This window comes from Nelumbo nucifera, chromosome 1 (assembly GCF_055504915.1).
Source record: "Nelumbo nucifera cultivar China Antique chromosome 1, China Antique-T2T, whole genome shotgun sequence".
Taxonomy (NCBI): Eukaryota; Viridiplantae; Streptophyta; class Magnoliopsida; order Proteales; family Nelumbonaceae; genus Nelumbo; species Nelumbo nucifera.
Genome location: NC_142649.1, coordinates 165,490,827 through 165,512,337, shown reverse-complemented (window position 1 = coordinate 165,512,337; position 21,511 = coordinate 165,490,827). Strand labels below are relative to the sequence as shown.

At 40.6% G+C, this 21,511-nt stretch overlaps 1 protein-coding gene across 6 annotated transcripts in view; it reads right to left on the bottom strand.

Annotated features, from left to right (window-relative positions):
* AARE (acylaminoacyl-peptidase-like protein) overlaps positions 1-21,511 on the bottom strand; it is a 31,700-nt gene that overhangs the window by 1,401 nt on the left and 8,788 nt on the right. For all 6 annotated transcript variants that reach the window (XM_010248032.3, XM_088895088.1, XM_010248034.2 and 3 more), the window contains 3 exons: positions 12,390-12,567; positions 12,060-12,120; positions 11,818-11,940 (listed from right to left, as the gene is read on the bottom strand). In XM_010248032.3, coding sequence (XP_010246334.1) covers positions 11,818-11,940; positions 12,060-12,120; positions 12,390-12,567 — 362 coding nt within the window. The remainder of the gene's footprint in view (positions 1-11,817; positions 11,941-12,059; positions 12,121-12,389; positions 12,568-21,511) is intronic.

Here is a 21,511-nt window from a genome sequence, read left to right as displayed (position 1 = left end):
TATGCCATGAAAGATGGGAAAAATGTGACTGTTGGTCATGACATGACAATCCTTGGGACTATAACGTGAACTCACCCATGTGAAGATTACAAATATGTGGCCATTTGTGATAATGCGATCTGTTTACACAGAAATAGATTATTGGATGTTCAAATTGCATAGTGCCAGTATGCAATATCTGCATATAAAAATTGGAAACACTAACATGTGAATTACAGTGTAAAGATGGTCTATAAATGGCTATATATATATATATACATGCAAAGAAGCAAAAACCACCAATTGATAGCTTGATGTTAGAGGTGTAACATACGCGGGTCGTGGTGCTGGGCTGGGGGTTTCAGGTCCATGGGCCAGCACATCACGCACAGTCATGCTGTGCCACCCATGGCCTGCATGCCGGCATGGCCCAGCACGTGGCATGGCACGGCCCATGGGACCGAGACCGAGTGCAGCCCGTCCGAGAAACTAGCCGTTGGGGCCCTTGGGGCCCTTGGGGACCCCCCCTCCCAACAGCTAGTTTCATCTTTTTTAGGGGTTTTTTACAGAAATACCCCCTCAATCAACAGCTATAAGCCTATAAACAGCTATATGGGGGTATTTATTTATTTTGACTTTGGGGGAAGAAAAAGACAATAATGCCCCTCCAACAGATAGTTTAGGACTTTGGAGGCATTTGAGTAAAGTGATGAATGACTTTATAATGACCAAAATACCCTCCCAACAACTAAAAAATGGCTAGTTTTTAAGGTATTTTGGGCAATTGAATTATTTTCAATTCCTATACATAGCACTATCCTCCACCATTCTCATCACACCAATTCAGCAATTCTCTTCTCAACTCTCATACTGTCTCAGTCTCTCATACACTTAGCAATTTAGGAGAGACTTCGAGGCTTCAACCATTGAAATCGAGTTAAGATTCTGAACCGGTAATCTGGGCAAGTGCAATTAAATTAATTTTTTTTTTATAGAATTAAAAAAAAAGAAAAAAAAAACTGGTCGGCTCCTCCCGAAACTAATTCTCCAACATTAAGTTCACTAGCCTGATTTGGAAAATATTTAAAATAGAGGAGGTTTGAGGGGAAGGGAAAAAGGGTCGTTTACCAAAAATGTAGGATTAACTTTAGCTTCAATAGCAAGGGTGGTACTGGCCACTTGGGCAGACATTAGCTCTTCCATGAGAAACAAGAAACGCACATCTACTTTAAAGATTTGTTGGATGCTAAGGATAAATTACAAGACTGTTTGTTGGAGAACAGCAGCCAAAGAAGAAGAAGAAGAAGAAGAAGAAGAAGAAGAAGGAGATTTGAGAATGGCGGCTTACTCACTTCAGCCGGCCCTACAATCTTATATATGTTTACAAAGTAGTGTTACAAGAATGGACTAGAATGCCCCTGATTAGTGATGGGACACCTAGACATAAAAAAAGAATAAAACAAGTTTAGGCCCAATAACTAAGAACTTAAGACATAAATAAGACTAACATAAACACTAAACCAACCGAACCAATACTCCCCCTCAAGCTAAGCATGGATGTCAATCATGTTTAGCTTGCCAAGTAAGTCTAAGACTTTCGTTGAAGCTAGTCCTTTTGTTAGCACATCTGCAATCTGCATCTCGGAAGGAGTATAAGGAATGCAGAGTTCCCCTGAGACTATCCTTTCTCTAACAAAGTATCGGTCAATCTCAATATGCTTCGTCCTATCATGTTGCACTGAGTTATTTGCAATGTTGATGGCAGCATTGTTGTCACAGTACAGCCTGAGAGGACACTCGACCTTTATCCCAAGCTCACCAAGAAGGGTCCTAAGCCACAATAGTTCAGCAACACCATGAGCCATAGCTCGATATTCAACCTCTACACTTGATCTAGCAACCACATTTTGCTTTTTACTTCGCCATGTAACCAAATTCCCTCCAACTAACGTGCAATACCCAGAAGTAGACTTCCTATCTCCAACAGAACCAGCCCAAGTACCTAAGAATCCTTTCTGTTGCTCTCATATGAGGAATCTTTGGAGAGTGCATGAACTGGCTGACAACATGTACAGCATAAGCAATATCTGGTCGAGTGAGACAGATATATCAATTTCCCTACCAGTTTTTGGTATCTCTCTTTATCAAGGTAGTCCTCTCCTACTGATTCCTGTAGACCATGATTTTGTTCTATTGGAGTATCTGTTGGTCTACTCCCCATCATACCTGTCTCCTCTAGAAGATCAAGGACATACTTCCGTTGACATATATAGGTGCCCTCTTGTGACCTAGCAACTTCAATTCCAAGGAAGTATCTCAAATGGCCCAAGTTTTTGATCTCAAACTCAGAAGCCAAGAATTCCTTCAATCTTTTTATTTATCTCTTCTAGATCATTCCCTGTAATCACCATATCATCCACATAGACGACAAGTGTCGTAAGTCTGCTATCATGTTTCCTTATGAACAAGGTATGATCTGCACCACTTTGAGTGTATCCCACTCTCTTCATGGCCCCATAGAGCTTCTCAAACCAAGCTCGAGGAGACTGCTTAAGACCATATAATGCTTTCCTCAGTCTACACACTTTCCCATCAAAACCATAACCTAGTGGAGAATCCATGAATACCTCTTCATGTAGATCGCCATTTAGGAAAGCGTTCTTCACATCCAACTGATGTAGCTCCCATGAGAAGTTTGCAGCTAATGACAACAGAACCCGGATTGTGTTGAGCTTTGCGACTGGAGCAAAGATCTCTTTGTAGTCAATCCCTTCCTTTTGAGTAAACCCCTTCGCCACTAGTCTGGCCTTGTATCTTTCAATGGACCCGTCCTCCCTATGCTTCACAGTGAACACCCACTTGCATCCCACAGTGCATTTCCCTTCTGGTAGATCCAGTAATTCCCAAGTCCTGGCTTTCATTAAGGCTTTCATTTCTTCATTCATAGCCTCTCTCCATCTTGGATCAGACACTGCCTCTGAGTACCTAGTAGGGACATGCACGGAAGAGAGAGTAGACACAAAGGAATAATAACGAGGAGATAAATGTGAGTAAGAAACATATTCAGCAATGGAGTGTTGGATAGTACAAGAACGGGTAGACTTACGAAGAGCAATAGGGAGATCCAAATCAGAAGTATGAGTGATAAGATTACCTAGAGTTGTTGAGATAGATTGATCCGAGTCTGATTGGTTGCTGCCATGAGTTGGAAGGTCTTATTTCCTTCTATTGTAGGTGATTCTTATATCTTTGTGTTGCTTACTAGTGTCCTCAGTTAGCATCAAGAGTGATAACAAGTTCAATGGGAGCCTCACTAGATTCACCTGTGATGCTACAACTAGGAGGATCAGGAGGAGAAGATGGAAGGCCCAAGGCTGAAAGAGGCACAAAAAAAGAGGGAGAAGAATAACCCTCTTCCATCCCACTAGTCTCCCCCTGAAGAGGATTCTGGGAAGAATGAAAATAGGATTGAGACTCAAAAAATACCACATCTTTTGTGACGTATTTTTTCTTGGTAACGGGATCATAACACTTGTAACCCTTCTGTGTAGGAGAGTACCCTAGAAAGATTCCCTTCGTAGCCCTAGGATCCAACTTGGTCTTCTTTGGATCCTTTACATGAATAAAACATACACAACCAAAGACTGTAGGTGGAAGAGTAAAGTCTGGAAGACTAGGACAAAGGACAAAGAAAGGAGTTTTCATACCTATTAAAGTGAGCCGAATAAGGGTAGTTTAGTCATCTTATCTTTGTTAAGTTGCTTGCTTATGTGGCAGTCTTATTAGAGATACTCTGCCCCACACTTAAGTAAGGGCAGTTTAGTCTTTGTAAATGTGATTAGAGACTAATAACTACTAAGGGGTCGATTGATAGGGTTAACCCATCAGATTCGACAGTCCCTTCTTTTCTTTCTTCTTCTCCCTCTTCTTCTTCCTCCTCTTGCTGGTTCGGGTTACTGTAGCAGCAGTCCAAACATGGTATCAGAGCCATGTTCCTGACCTACTTCAGTTCGTGAAACATCTCAGCAAGGTTTGTGACCTCTCTTCCTTCGTTTCTGGGCTGTCAATGGAGAGAACTGGTTCGTCCTAGGTCTGAAACACCTCAGCTCGTCTCTCTCTGCTGCGCATAACCTTCTTCATTAAGAAAAGCAGCTTCAGCAGTGAATGGTTGGTTGAAACTCTCAAAGGAAAGTCGGTTATCTCTTCTCCTTGTGTTGCTAGTATTTCTGGGTAGAAAACCTTCAAGAACCTACTAGTACTGATCAGAACCTAGAGAACTAGGTTCACTGTTGCCCTAGTTCTTAGAGAGAACCCCAAGAACGGGCTGTGTGTACAGTAGCCGAATGGTGTAGGGGCTGCTGTAAGTTGCTGAGTGGTGTAAGGGCTGCTGTAAGTGGCCGAGTGGTGTAAAGTGGTAATGCAGTGACCTAGCCGAGTTCTTTGTGGTCGTGTAGTGCCCTCTTAAAAGTGTTAAACAGGTCTGTACTGGGTGTAACAGATATGACTATGTGGTGGTGCTTGTGATGCACAATCTTTATTGAGTGGCTGTAAGAGGGCTTGCATGTGATTAGTAAGTGTTAAATTGATGTTTATGTGGTTCGTGGTGTTGTGAAATCAGTAGTAGTGCGAACAAGAACAAGGTGTGTGTACCCATTGTTGTGTTTAGGGGCTGCTATAGGAGCTGGAACATCAAACTTCTAATAACAGCACTCAGTTTGTAGCTGAGAATTCAGGTTAGAGGCAATGGTGAAAGAGTACCATGGCAGCAATGGGGAGAACTATGTTCCATGGGCCAAATCAATGGAAGTTTTCCTCAAGGCAAAGAGGAAAGTGAAACATGTTAAAGATGATAGACCACCGGCTGACTCTCCAGGGTTTGATGATTGGAAACAAGAGGATGCTCAAATCATGACATGGCTATGGAATAGTATGGAATCCAAAATTAGTACCAACTTCATGTTCCTAGATACGGCGCTAAGGATATATGGGAACATGCTAAGAAGTTGTGTTCTGGACAAGATAATACAATAAGGGTATATCAACTTTATCAGGAATTCTTTGATTTGCAACAAGGAAACAAAACACTAGAAGAGTACTATGCCTGCATGAAGAATATAAGGAATGAATTCAATGTCTATCATCCCCTCACTCCAGATGTTAAAGTTCAACAATAGTAGAGAGAACAACTAGATGTTACAAGATTCTTAGTGGGTACAAGTATTTTGTCTCTTTTATTGATGATTGTTCAAGAATGGCATGGATTTACTTAATGAAAAAAATGAGTGAATTATTTTCCATTTTTCAAAAATTCCATGCTGAAATATGTACACAATTTGGTGTTCCAATCAAAGTTCTCCGTTCAGATAATGGTCGTGAATACTTTCTTACTTCATTTCAACAGTATTTAGAACAGCATGGCATTATTCATTAAACCTCATGTGCATTCACTCCTCAACAAAATGGGGTGGCTGAACGAAAGAACCATCTGCTCCTTGAAACTGCTCGGTCTGTTCTTCATCATATGAATGTTCCTAAACGGTTTTGGAGTGATGTTGTACTCACTGCATGTTTCCTCATTAATCGGATACCCTCTTTCATTCTTCATGGTCGGTCCCCCTTCTCTATCTTGTTCCCCACTTTATCTCCATTTCCATTAACTCCTTGTGTCTTTGGTTATGTGTGTTTTGTCCACAATCTGAGTCCTGGAATAGACAAGCTAGATGCACACTCCATTAAATGTGTCTTTCTTGGCTACTCTCGGACTCAAAATGGATACAAGTGTTATAATCCCATTACTCGGAAGTGCTATGTCTGCCCTGATGTCACCTTTTTTGAGTCTGTCCCCTTCTTCTCAAGACCTGAAGCACCTTCGTCTCCACCCTTACTTCCTCCTCTTCCTGTCAGTGATTCAGTTCCAAATGCTGCTGTTGGAGTAGACTCATCACCTCATCCAGTGCAGATCACCACTAAACGACCACCGGTCTGGCAAGTGTATACACATCGAACGACACCGGCCCCTCCTCCAGCTTCTACCTCATCTGCGGATCCTGTCATGGCTCCTGTTGCTAAACCCTCAGACCTTGACCTACCCATTGCCTTACGGAAAGGTAAACGCAGTTCTACCCTCCATCCCATTTCCAATTTTGTTTCATTATCTCGTCTTTCCACCTCACATCGTCAATTTGTTTCACTTTTGTCATCTATTTCCATACCTAACAATGTCCAAGAAGCTCTTAGTTCACCTGGGTGGCGGCAGGCAATGGAGGAGGAACTTTCTGCTCTTCAACATACTCAAACGTGGGAACTCTCTACTCTCCCACCTGGTAAGCACGTTGTGGGCTGTAAATGGGTGTATACTGTGAAATACTTGCCAGATGGTAGTGTGGAGCGTTTGAAGGCCAGACTTGTTGCTAAAGGTTACTCACAGTTGTATGGTGTGGACTACATGGAGACATTCTCTCCGGTGGCTAAGATTGGCTTTGTTCTAGTGCTAATTTCCCTGGCAGTTATGTATGATTGGCCTCTGTTTCAGCTTGACATAAAAAATGCCTTCCTTCATGGTGACCTTGTGGAGGAGGTATATATGGAGCAACCACCTGGGTTTGTTGCTCAGGGGGAGGATGGTAAGGTGTGCAGACTGAAGAAGGCAATTTATGGGTTGAAACAATCGCCGCGTGCTTGGTTCGGGAAGTTTAGTGAGGTGGTGAAGAGTTTTGGAATGAAGCAATGCCAGGTTGATCACTCAGTGTTCAGCTATGACTCAGAAACTGGGAAGATTTTATTAGTGGCCTATGTGGATGATATTGTCATTACTGGCAGTGACAAATTGGGGATTGGCAAACTAAAGATATTTCTGCAAAATCATTTTCAAACAAAAGACCTTGGAACATTGAAGTATTTCTTGGGAATAGAAGTTGTCAGGTCAAAACAAGGTGTAAATCTGTGCCAAAGAAAATATGTTCTTGATCTACTGAAAGAAACAAGACTGTTAGGTGCAAAACCGGCTGAGACCCCTATGGAACCAAATGTTAAGTTGAGCAGTGATACAGGAGAAGTATTTGAAGATCCTAGAAAGTATAGACGACTAGTGGGGAAGCTGAACTATTTGACTATCACAAGATCCGACATCTCCTTTGCAATCAGTGTGGTGAGTCAATTCATGCAGAACCCTCGTATACCTCACTGGGATGCATGCAGTTCTTAGAATTGTAAGATATCTGAAGGGAGCACCACGTCATGGACTATTGTATAAACCAGGAGGAAAACTTGAAGCAGCTGGGTATACAGATGCAGACTGGGCAGGCTCAGTGAATGACAGAAGATCTACTACAGGCTATTGCACATTTCTTGGAGGAAATCTTGTGACGTGGAAGAGTAAAAAGCAAACGGTTGTGGCCAGAAGCAGTGTTGAAGCCGAGTATAGGGCCATGGCACACACTACCTGTGAATTAGTGTGGTTGAGGAATCTCCTACAAGATAATTGGGTTCCACATGGATAAACCTATGAGATTGTACTGTGACAATCAAGTTGCACTCCATATCTCATCCAACCCTGTCTTTCATGAGAGAACAAAGCACATAGAGGTTGATTGCCACTTTGTGAGGGAGAAGGTTCTTGTTGGAGAGATAAGCATAGAACATGTGGGCATGAATGATCAGTGGGTAGATTTGTTTACAAAAGCTCTAAGCTCAGGGAAAGTGAACTATCTATGTAACAAGCTGGAATTATATGACATATATTCTCCAGCTTGAGGGGGAGTGTTAAAGTGAGCCGAATAAGGGTAGTTTAGTCATCTTATCTTTGTTAAGTTGTTTGCTTATGTGGCAGTCTTATTAGAGACACTCTGCCCCACACTTAAGTAAGGGCAGTTTAGTCTTTGTAAATGTGATTAGAGACTAATAACTACTAAGGGGTCGACTGATAGGGTTAACCCATCAGATTCGACAGTCCCTTCTTTTCTTTCTTCTTCTTCTCTTCTTCTCCCTCTTCTCCTTCCTCCTCTTGCTGGTTCGGGTTACTATAGCAGCAGTCCAAACAATACCAAACACCTTGGATGGCATCTGATTTATCAGATATGATGCGGTAAGGACTACTTGAGACCAATAGTACTTGGGAACCTTGTGCTGAAATAGTAAAGCTCGAGTGGTCTCCAATAAGTGTCTATTTTTGCGCTCAGCAACCCCATTCTGTTGAGGGGTACTAGCACAAGATGACTGGTGTAGCATGCCGGCATCCTCCATGAATAGGTTCAAGGATCTTTCAAAATATTCAGCAGCATTGTCTGAACGGAATTGCTTAATCTTCTTATCGAATTGAGTTTCAATCATTTTACAAAATGCCATGGTTACCCATGGCACTTCATCACGTCCTTTTAACAAGTAGATCCATGTGCATCGTGAATAGTGATCAATAAAACTGATAAAGTAACGAAAACCATCTACGGAAACAAGAGGTGAAGGGCCCCAAACATCAGAATGGACCAAATCAAAGGGAGTTTGAATTTCATTACTAGAAATTGGATAATTGACAACTGACACACTTCACAAACTAAACTTTGACTTGAAATACCCTTGAATAATTCAGGAAACAGCCCTTGCAATGACTAAAAAGGTAAATGACCTAGCCTAGCATGCCACAAGTGTAACCTAGCTATTGACTCCTCATTATTCTGACTAATGGCAGCAGATGATTGTAAGGCCTAACTGATGTATGCATCAAAATAGTAGAGACCTCCACACTCATGACCACTCCCAATCATTCTCTTCGTCAGTCTGTCCTGAAAGACGCAATGAGTAGGAAAGAAAGTTATGCTACAGTTTAAATTCTTGGTAAGCTTCGAAACAGATAAGAGATTGGAAGTAAGATTGGGAACATGTAGAACAGATTTAAGAGAGAGGTCCTTGCTTAGGTCAACCCCCCCTTCCCAGAGATGGTGGAGAGAGAACCATCAGCAACTCTCATCTTATCTTGGTCAGACATCAAATGATAAGAAGAAAATAAAGAGGACATGTGTGTCATGTGGTCAATTGCACCAGAATCAATAATCCAAGAAGTAGACTCTATAGAACTAGTTGCACTATAAGCAGAGACAATACCTGATCTGGCAAGAGAGATGGGAAGCAAGGGAATTAGTCCTTAGACGGGTTAAGGCCCAGCTAAGGACCTCTACCTCATCAGTAGTGAAATCCAAGGACCCGGATGTGTGGGAATTAGCAGTCTGTCCCATGGGAGGAGGTGTAACTATAGATGTGTTCTTCGAGCTATCACCACTGTGACTAGTAACAAGGTTCCCACTTGTTGTTTGATTCCTCTGAGGCTTCTTGTCTTTCCTTAACACAGCTGGTTTCAGATGAGGATAAAGAACCCAACAAGTCTCTTTTACATGCCTTTCACCTCCACAATGAGTGCACTTAAGATGCCTCTTGTCCGAATGCTTGCTCCCTTTTTGGTTTGAAGAAATCAGTGTTGAATGTTCAACAAGTTGTATTTGAGTGTCAACTTGCATCTCTTTCCTCCTAACCTCTTCATTCCTTACTAGAAGATAGTAGACATGGTGTAAATCTGGCATTTCATCCCTTCCCAAAATTTGAGACCTTATGCTCTCATACATTGGGTCTAAGCCAACCAAGAACTTAAAGGCTCTACCTTCTTCAATTTGTTTATCATGCCTCTCCTTGTCCCTTACATTCTCCCAACCAAGAATAAGATGATGATCAAGTTCTTCCCATAGTCCTTCTAGGGTTGCAAAATAAGTTGCAACTGTCATATCTCCTTGTCTCAATGCAACAATGTCTTGGTTTAGCCTATAAATTCTTGAATTGTTCTTTCTCTGTCCATAAGTTTTAGACACTTTCTCCCAAATCTTAGCAGCAATGGGAAAGTGTTGAATAGTCATGGCCACTCTTGGAGTCTTTGAAGCAAGCAGCCAGGACATAACAGTAGCATTTTCCTTACGCCATATTGCGTACTCCACACTACCCACTTCAGGTTCTTGCTTCTGTCCATCTAAATAACCTGTAAGTTCCTGGGAAGTAATGAAGAGCATGGATGAAACTGACCATTCTCTGAAGTTATATTCATCCAACAATACACTGGTGATCTGCAAGCTGTGCAGATTTGGGTTTTCCAGATTAGAAGACCTTCCACCAGTTCTATTATCCCTAGAAGACAATTCTCCCGATATTGAAGACATCTCCTTCCTCTTACAGTAATCACAATTGAAAACTCAGTACAAAGAACACAATTTCAGACTTACCGAAGCTGTTACAAGTCTGAGAACCCTTCGTAACAGGTCTGAAACCAAGAACAATCCACCCCTGTACTGTGCTGAACACTTCTGGACTAGGTTGGGCTTTGACTTCTGCTGTCGTAGACTGTGACCACCCTTACGATCTGTACTAGAACTATATAACTTAGTCCTTCCACCTAGATCTATTCCACACAGATCTCTCTTAGCAGCCAAATGGCTACTACCTGCTGCAGGGTTTCTAGTAGGGCATCAGCTTCTGGAACAAACTCCCCTTGGGCCCTACAACCAAGGGAAACCCTAGATACAGACCTTGTGTTCTACGGTCAGCCCTAGGGTTTCTTCACAGTGGCCGAAATAGGAGAGAGAGAAAGAAAAAAGGAATAGAGAAGTGGAGAAAAGAGGCGGCTATAACCAGTCAGACCGATTAGTGCTCTGATACCATGTTTGTTGGAGAACAACAGCCGAAGAAGAATAAAGCCGACCCTACAATCTTATATAGATGTTTACAAAGTAATGTTACAAGAATGGACTAGAATGCCCCTAATTAGTGATGGGACACCTAGACATAAAAAAAGAATAAAACAAGTTTAGGCCCAATAACTAACAACTTAAGACATAAATAAGACTAACATAAACACTAAACCAACCGAACCAACAAAGACAAAGGAGGGCATGACACTACTACGCCTGATGAAGCAGATGATTAAAGTCAAGGAGATGGAGTAATTCTTTTAATTTTATTTAAATTATTTGTTATTTTTCAACAATGTAATTTTTTTTATTTTCAATTTGTAATTTTTTAAAATTTTAAATGAAATAAAATTCCAATTTGTTGTCCATTTTGTATTTTGGTAAGTATTTTTTCATGTCTTTGTTAGATTTTTTATTTTTCAATTTGTTCCCAAAGGAAAGTTAAGTATTTTAGTTTTACTTAGCAAAAAAAGTTAAAAAAAATCAAAATGTCAAAAAACCAACAAAAAAAAAACAGTTTAGGTCTTTTTGGCTCGATTCGGCCTAGGCCCAAGGCCCGACCCATAGCCCTGCCCGGCACGGCCCAAGCCCACAACACAGCCTGCAGCCCCACTGGCCCAAACCCATGGCACGGCACGGGCCCATGCAGGCTTGGGTCATGGGCTGTGCCGGGTCCCCCCCCCCCCAAATTATCCCAAGGGAGGAAAGCACGGCCCGATTTACACCTCTACTTGATGTGCATATCATATGCCTAGATTAATAAATAAGGAGTTTGTGACCATTAATCATGACATTCCTTTGAATTTCTAGAGAAGTATGACAAACAACCTAGAGAAAAGCCTACTGATTGCACAATATGCTTATGCAATTCTGACAAGTTTTGATACAAGATTTGGGTGGTACCTATAAAATTGCAGAATCAACACCTTACATGAAGCTACATACTTTAAAGACGGACATTGTTACCCTAGAATGTAAATGTTTTGAGTTGCAATGTAAGAGAAAGTTCGAAGTTATATTAAACACCAGCTTTAGAAACAAAAGAGGTTGATGAATGATGGGTGGTAAAGACCAAAGAGAAAACACCAAGAGTGGAACCCAAGAAACATTACTGTACCTGGCCAATCAAGTGGGTTGTTAAAAAACCACCATGAGAACCTCCAAGCACAGCTATTTTAGATGGGTCAACAAGTCCCATTTCAATAGCATGATCTATAGCTGTGAGCACATCACTGACATCCTACCAATTTTAAACAATAAGGGTTAGAAAAAAGTTTCATGAGAATATGAAAACATAAACAGATAAATAGTTTAAAAAACCAAACACAAATAAACAATATAGAGGATGAGAATAGGCACCTGGGAGCCAACCTTCCCAGGAAGAGACTGCAATGCCTCCTCCCCAAATCCCAATGAACCTCTGAAAAAACATGTGTTAGAATAAAATAACAATAACAAATTCATCATTTTAGTAAATTCTGATCGCTTTTAGTTTGTTTTATTAATGGTATGTAATATCCGAATCTAGTCCTAGCTCCATCTGGATTCAATGGGTAAATCGATTTGAATCCAAGTACTAATGGATCAAATTTTGATCTAGGTAATATCTGATTAAATGCGATCACTTTGCACTTTTGCAGCCCTAACTTAATTAGTGAAAGAAAGGAAAAGGAAAAAGGAAAATCTTACCTATAATTTACGATCAGCAAGTTGTAGCCGATTGATGAGAGAAATGCCAGGGGCTTTGAAAAGCTTGTCACTGAGACAGAATGAGGTCCACCATGAAGGATTACAATTACTGGATTACATGAACCATGCTCCTGAGAGTTGGAAGATACATATATAGCTTCAAAAGGATTTTTGGCACCTGAAGTTCAAAAGTTCAGCATTCAGGGTACTATATACAGCATTGGGGGAGTTAAGAGAGTTTATATCCCCTGCCTTGCACCTATCCTTTTCTCATTAATGAATTAATTCTGTTACTGATCAAAAAAAAAATATTTTGTTTTTTGATAGGTAATAACTTTTATTAATAGCACTTGCCAACAAAGGAATTTTCAGGTTGGTACTACACTTGCCCCATAAACTGATATTACATTTCTTTAACCAATCACATGTTAGACAGTTGTATGCCCTTAGCTCCAATCAGAATGATGTACATTATGAATTTATTGTAAATGAATAAAGTACATATTTGATTCATGTTCCTGTGGTGTGTTTTTGTGTAATACCCTTAAATTGGACACTTATGAGACTCGTGTTAGTTTAGAACGTTCACAGCCAATGGGTCGGTCTGAGGAGACCTATCCTGATAAGGCTGGAACTGATGTGCCGGCAAGTCGGTTGGAGTGGCCTGTCTCTGCCACCAGGGTGAGACCCGAGGTACATGTAGTGTAGGATTAATTAAATCTTTGAATCGGACCAAATTTCCAGTATTGCCCTGGACCTTGGAGATTGATGGGCAAAACTGGAAAGTTACACTTGACCCCTATACTCGATTATGATACTACACTAGGTGTCGGATTGGGCTATCTTTGATATGCCAATTAGTGAGATCCTTAGCGGGGGTCAAAACCTGAGTATGTTGGGACAGTCTGAGAATTCATCTGAGTGGGTGATCATAGTGACAGGATCAGCCCCTTTGTCGGACAAAGGTAATGATCGGGAATGCACTCTCTCTGATGGAAACCAAGACTGCCGGCAGCCGATTTCAATCGTTGAGATTTGTTTTGCAAAATATATTTTATATGAGATATAAAAGTATATATATTACGGTTTCTAATTGTTTGCAAAAGGTTTTAATTCCCGGGATCCATGTGAGTAGAAAGTGCAGCACTGTTCCTTGCAACCGAGGGAGAGGTCCTCTCTTGTCGGGCAGTGTTTGATCATTATGGGCTGAGAGGTTAAGTGTAAGGCCATTGAGGGTAATACCTGATGGGTTAATCTTGCATCTGCCCACAGTCCCTGGGTGTTACAAGGTGGCTTGGCCCAGGGACCACTTAGGGTAAGTGTTGGGCCCATAGAGCCCATGTGATGGGTTTCAGGGGGTGCACTGTCCATAACAGTGTATTCGACCAGGCCTTGTAACAAAGGTTGGGCTGAACCCATGTGGCTGATGTGTAGATCAATGTTTGGGCCCCATGCCATACAAGGAAGCCCAACTGGGCAGCAGTTTGGAAGGCTAAGTGAGCACATAACCTTATTGGGCCTAAAGCCCATTTCGAACTGGGCTGATTTGATCAGTTAAATGAGGGGCGAATTCTGAGATTAGATTAGCAAATAGGATTGAGGCTTAACCCTATCCACTTAGAGAGTCCAGATCTGAATCACATTCAGATCTGGAAACCTCCTAATAGGATTAGGTGGGGGCTGATCTAATCTGCAAATAAGATAAGGGTTTACCCTTATCACTTAAAGGGAATTCTGATCCAGATATGATTTGGATCAGCAACTCCTAATGGGATTAGGAGTTGATCCCTTTAAGCTTATAAAAGGAGGAGGGGGCGGCAGCCTTTAGAAGACATTCACATTCACATCCTCTTCAGAGCTGAAAACACTGAAGAGAGAATTCAGCATCACTGCGCTAAATTCTTTCTTGCCGCCTCCTTCCTGTCGCCGCCATATCTGCCAGTTTGATCTCTTGTTCTCAGTGGGAGTGATCAAGATTGGATCTTGATATCAGTCCTTTGTGAAAGGGCTGATTGGAAGTAGTGCTCACGTGCCATCCAGCTGATTCTCACAAAGGATCTGGTTCTTTTGAAGAAAGCTGCTGATTCTGCTCCATCCTGCACTGCACCTTCTTCAGTGGGAGCAGTTTTTGGTTCCTTCCTTGGGCGTGAACACCTTCATTGGGAGATACTATTTCTCCGTATCAGGTATATCCCTCTCCTACTGCTTTTGTTCAGATCTGGTTCGGTTCTTGGTTCAAGATTGATCCTTGAAAAATATGATTTTTCTAAAATAGGGAATACGATTCCTAGTAGGATGGAGAGAAATTTTTGAAATTCGCCCATTCTATTCCGCAAGATTCGGGCGTCCATACGATGGATATCTCATCCCTTCATCACACCCCATAACTGACAAAATATTATACAATAAAGTTTATGCACTTCTTGTCACTTCAAATCTTGAGATGATCAGATACAAAATAGCACTTGCCAACAAAGAATTGTCCTAACTAATGACCTAGGAAGACTGACAAATATATTATACAATAAGATTTATTCACTTCTTATCACTTTAAATCTTGAGATGCTCAGATACAAAATAGCACTTGCCAACAAAGAGAGTTGTCCTGATTAATGATCTAGGAAGGTGTCCGTCCAATTCTTGGACTTCACATTATTTTCTATGCAATGTGTCATAACACTGAGGAAAGTATAACAATCACCTATTCCTTATTAATTTTTCTTAAACATGGCCAGAGTAAATATGAACTACTTTACACAATAAGGTTTATGTGCACTCCTGTTCTAAGGATTAGAGAAGAGCAAAAGAATTTTGTTGCATTTCCTTGTGATATAAACAATTTAAATACTTCAATCCTGCTTTTCTTATAAACAACTAAAAGGAGAAACAGGGTACAATCATCTCCAACCCTAGGTAGCAGGGCAAGGCACAAAAACCTCAAAAGATAAACCACATTTACAATGCCAAAAACCTAAGGTAAAAATAGTAGAGGAAATCTCTTATCCTATTTTTTTGATCAATAACAAGAAATTCCAATAAAAAAAGTTAGTGATACAAGGGGAAGAGAAAACGTCTGTTATCTCCACCAACAAGAAACAAACAAAGCAGAAAGATTAAAGTTTAGCCCAAAACAAGGTACCCCTTGTTTTGCTAACCCATCAACAAAGGAGTTTGCACATCTCATAACCCAGTTTACTGTAACTTCCATGTCTCTAATCAGCCATTTGAATCTTTTGTTTTCATTGCTGTACCTCCACATCCCATTTTTGTCTCCCTTCAGCCAGTCTACCACCAGCTTGGAGTTTCCTCCGATGATCAGATTCCTTATATTTAAGTCTTTAGCTCTTTGAATACCTTCCAATGCCACCAAAATCTCAGCTCTAAGAGAGTCACCAGCTTCTTGGGCCTGAGAACAAGGCAATTATTACCCCTTTCTCATCTCTTAGAACACCCCCAATATCCAAATGGCCCTGGGTTGCCAAAAATGCTTCCATCAAAGTTTAGTTTGTAACAGCCACTAGGAGGTGGGGGCACCATACTGGGACAGATACTTCCTGATCCAGGGCTGAAAAAGCAACTTCTTTCCACTTTCTTGACAGGTCATCCATTGTCACACTGTTGAAAAGCTCCATAGATTTAAGTCAATGTATTACCCTGATAAAAATTACCTCCTGAATGGCTTCATTGCTCCTCTCCTTCCCTAAGAATACTCTAGAGCTTCTTTCTTCCCAAATGGTCCAAATAACAGCAGTCCTTACACAACGCCACATTAATCTTCCCCTTTTCTTTGGCAATCTGAAAAATGAAGGTGCAAACAAACTTTTCACATCTGGCAGCAGGTTCCACTTCCACCTGCATCTAAACAAAGAGGAGAACCATTCCCATAAACCCTTAACAAAAGTACAGGAGATTAATAAATGGTAGCAATTCTCACCATCGATCGACCTTACAAAGAAAGCACCAATAAGGGGACAAACAATTCTCCGGTCTTTTTCTTTGAAGTAAGTCACAGATGTTGATTCTTTCTAGGTAATGCTTCCCAACAGAAACTTCCAATCCTAGGTGGAATAGGTTTACTCCACACCTCTTTAATAAGGAAAGGTGGACCCCCCAGTAGCTGTTGGATGGGTTAGGGTATTGAAGAAGAATGAGCAAGTAAACAAACCATGAGAAGTAGGAGTCCAGATTCTTTTATCAGCTTGAGAAGGGTCCAAAATACACCTCATCAAGGATGCCCATCAAAGACAAAGTACTATTTAATTCAGAATCCCTGATGGCCCTTCTCAAACCCAGAACCAGAGTTAGAAGGAACCAAAAAGGTAGAAACAAAGTACTTGGGATTGCCTCTCGAGGATAATCCAATGAGACAACTCCTAGGATTCGGTGGTAGAGAGATTTGAGAAGCAACTAGCCTCTTGGGAGAGGAATTACTTGTCCTTGGGAGGGAGAGCCACATTGATAAAATCTACCCTTGCCAACCTTCCAATATATTTTTTGTCAGTTTTTAAAATGCCAAGGAGGATTTCCAGTAGGTTGGAAAAATTAATGAGGGATTTTCTATCGGACCCAGGTGAGGAGAAAAATGATCATAGGGTTTGGTGGGACCTAGTGAGCAGAAGCAAAGAATGTGGAGGACTAGGGTTAGGGAATATTCAGAAGAGGAATGTGACTTTGGTGGGTATGGTTATGGAGGTTTCCCCTAGAGAAAGAGAGGTTGTGGGTAAAGATCGTGGAGAGTATTCATGGGCTCGCAAGCAATGGATGGGATGTTGGAATTTCGGCTAGGACTACAAGAGCTTCTCCATGGAAAGCTATTCAAGCTTCTTTGCCTCTCTTCACTCCGTGGACAAGGTATAATTTGCACTCTGGTAACCTCATTAAATTTTGGGAAGAAGTCTGGATTGGGGATTCTCCCTTGAAGGATCAGTTCCCTTCTCTGTTTGCCTTGTCTAATTTGAAAAATAAGCTCATATCCAGTTTCTTGGTGCCCTCACAAGCTTCCTCAAGGTTTGGGTGGAACTTGGGTTTTAGAAGAGTAGTTAGGAAGTCAGAACTGAATAGTACTTTGTCTCTTCTTAATATTCTAGAAGGTATTTCCTTAGATCCCTCTAAATCAGATAGAAGGGTCTGGACTTTATTAGCCTCTGGAATTTTTTTCTTGTGCATCTTATTTCAAAGCCTTAGTTCATCCATTGGATCAGTTAGGGCATCCTTTTCCGGTAAAGTCTGGTGCAAACCGATTCCTCTGAAGGTTGAGAGTTTCTGTTGGGAAGCAATCTTGGAAAGAGTCAACACTTGTGGTCTCCTTCAGAGAAAGAGTTACTGATTTCCTGCTCTGTTATGAATCACATTTGGGAGTGGTGTTCATCTTTGTTTGGACGCAGCTGGTCTCCTCCACCAGATTTACAAAGACTTTTTGCTCCATCCTTGTTTAGCTGGTCGAAAAAAGAGAAAGAGTTATGTGGAGATGTCTCAAGGCTGTTGTTTGCTGGACTACTTTTTTTTTTGATCAATAACAACATTTCATTACTTAATCACAGAAGAATTACAGAGAGGAAGATAAACTTTCTTATCTTCCAAAGGGAGCAAACACTCCCAAGAACAAAAAGGAAAAAATTACAATTGTGCCCAAAACATTGATTCCCTCACAACTCCTTGCTTAGCTAATTCATCCACAAAGGAGTTAGCTGACCTATTCACCCAGCTAACCTTAACTGCCATCTCCTGAACCAGCCACCTAAACTTTCTCCTCTCGTTACTGTACATCCATAAACTACTATTTTCTTTATTCAGCCATCCTACCACCACCTCTGAATCCCCTTCAATGCAGAGTCTTCTTATATTCATTTCCTTTGCTGGACTACTTGGGAAGAAAGAAACAGGAGAATTTTCTCAGATAGGGAAAGAAGACTGCCAGAAATTCTGGAGCTGATTCATATCAGAGCGGTACATTGGCTGAAGTCTTTGGCTCTTCTTAAAGACTTTTCAGAGGATGATTTGCTCAGAAATTGGAAGGAAATTGCAAGTTCAGCTCCGGTCAAAGACACATCCTTACCCTCTTGGACTCCTAGTGGTTTTGTTAAACTTAATTTTGATGGAAGTAGCATGGGTAATCCGGGTCCATCAGGTATTGGGGGTGTCTTTAGAAATGAGGAGTGATAATTGCTCTCTTTTCGGGGCCAATCGGATTGGGTGATTCTCTTAAAGCTGAGATTTCAGCTGTTATTGAAGGAACACAAAGGGCAATTGAACTGAATATCACCAATCTGGTCATAGAAGGCGATTCTAAACTGGTAGTGGATTGGCTGAGAAATGATACAGATTTGGAATTACAGCAATGAGAAGAGGAAATTTAATTGGTTAACCAAGAACATTGAGGTGAAGTTGAGTTGGGTTAAAAGAAGTGCTAACTCCTTTGCTGATGGGTTAGCTAAACAAGGGGTATATAGAGACTCTTTGTTCTGGGCTATCTTGTAATTGTTCTCTTGTTTTGTTGTTCTAATTAGGTGAGATAAGAGTGTTTATCTCCCTCTTCTTGTACCTGTGCCTTTTCTCTCTAATTTTAATAAAATCTGTGAGCTATTGATCAAAAAAATAAAAAATAAAAGTGATGTTTTGTGCATTTAATGATTCCATTGGATTTACAGACTTGACAAAGTGGAAGTTTGTGCTCTTTTAACAGGTTTTCAACAATGATACCCAGAACGTACTGGTGTTGGATATGATACTGGATACTGGATGGATGCTTCAAGACATACCTTATAGCCTTTATACTTTTAAAATGTGTAAAATGGTGTATTTTAATAAATTATACTATTAAAAAGAGATGTACATGTTAGAAATTCAATTAAATCTGAAGAAAGTCTTGAAAAATGAGCTTCAGCTTTAAAGCTAGAGATAAGCATAGTACATGAGATAGACATACCCATATCTGTGTCCAGGATTTTAGGAAATGGAGAGTCCAAATCCCTTTGCTGTATTTGTTTCCATGTCCATATCTGTACCCGGGACTCGTAACTTTTCCTAACCATCTTTTTTTGTTGAAATATCTCTTTTCATGATTCAGAGTATTGGTTGGAGACCCTTTTCCTAACCATATCCCTTTGCTGTATTTGTTTCCATGTCCATATCTGTACCCGGGACTCGTAACTTTTCCTAACCATCTTTTTTTGTTGAAATATCTCTTTTCATGATTCAGAGTATTGGTTGGAGACCCTTTTCCTAACCATATCTGTACCCAGGACTCGTAACTTTTCCTAACCATCTTTTTTTGTTGAAATATCTCTTTTCATGATTCAGAGTATTGATTGGAGACCCTTTATTTATTGGTTTGGATAAGTCTATATGCTTGGTGTGGCACAACTTTGTTTTTTTCTCAGAGTATTCATCTGTTACAGAAAGGACCAGTTATTGTTGGTTGAGTTTATTCTTTTTGCAATATTAGTGGCAATTTCATTTGGTCTTGTTTTTCTCTATGCTTTATCTAAATTTCCATAGTTCTCTTTTCCAATTCACGAGTTTGCATCCAACCTATTACCAATTTCGAGTCTCCCTCCACTTCCAACTGCTGAAAACCCAGCTGTTTAGCCAGCTTGAGCCCTTGTAGGAGTGCCAAAACTTCTGCTCTAAGAGAGTCACCCAGTCCTCATCTCTAAAGACAACCCCAATTCCAGAGGGGCCTGGATTACCTATAGAACTGCCATCAAAATTTAACTTAACATCCAAAGATAACGGAGGCAACCAGTCCTCTTGAATAGCTAAAGAGGGGCAGGAAGAAGCTGCTACCGCACTCCACCATACCCAAAGATAACAGATCCAGCGATTTCAGCCAATGTATGATCTTGATGATGATCCCTTCTATGACTTCATGTGCTGATTTTTCTTTCCCTTGAAAGATTCTGTTATTTCTCTCTTCCCACACTACCCAAACAACTGCTGCCCTCGTTGCTCTCCACATTACCCTTCCTCTTTTCTTTGACTGATGAAAAAAGCTAGACTGAAAAAGATCCACCACGCTTGTAGGAGGAACCCACCTACACCCAAAGAGAGAGGAAAACCAATCCCAAATAAGAGTAACAAAAGGACAAGATATTAGTAGATGATTTACCGTCTCACCACTCTTCAAGCAAAGGCTACAAACATGAGGGAATAAGAACCAATTTGGTCTTTTTTTCTGAAGCAAGTCCAAAGTGTTGATTTTTTGGAGAACCACTTCCCAACAAAAAGCCCTCACCTTTGGAGGTATAGGAGCACTCCACACTTGTTTTATAGGAAAAGAGTAAACTAAATTGGAAGAGTGCACTAAAGCATTGAAGAAAGAAGAGCATGAAAAATAACCGGAGGACTCTTCAGACCAAATTCTATTATCAAGACAAGAATGATCCAAAAACATTGAATTTAAAAGAGAGAAAAGATAATCTGCCAACCCTAATTCTGACTCCCTCAACCCTCCCCTGAACCCTAAATCCCACGCCTCATTAGAAACACGAAAGGTAGAGATGACTTTAAATTTGTTCAAGGACAAGGAGTAGAGGGCCGAGTACCTATCCTTAAGAGGCTGGTCCCCAACCCAAACGTCCTCCCAAAAAAGGACCTTATTACCCGAACAAGTGTCATACCTGATGAAAGGAGAAAAGCATAGTTGTCAAGGTGACACCTAGGCGACAAGGCGCCCTTTGAGGCTCGCCTCATCCAATCGCCTAACAGTTTCCTACTTCCTACTATAAAATACTTTTTTATTCATAATTTTTTGAGATTATAATTATAAAATAGACATTATTAAACTAAAATAATCATTTTGTGTGTTTATATACTAATTTCTTTTTATTATTTTCTTATTTATTAGGGTTTAATCAACACAAACATTGATAAATTCTGTATTGAACCCTCAAAGACTTAAAAACCTGAACCATTAAGTAAGGAGGAACTAAAATTTTTTTCTAACAGCACATTTTCCTCTTCCATATATTCTTCTACTTCTTCTTCTTCTTCTTCTTCTTCTTCTTCTTCTTCTTCTACTACTACCAATACTTTTTATTTTCTTCTTTTCCTATAACAAAAATAAGGGTTCAACCCCTATATTTTTTGAATTTTATTTTCCTTCTTCCTTTTCTTCTCATGAA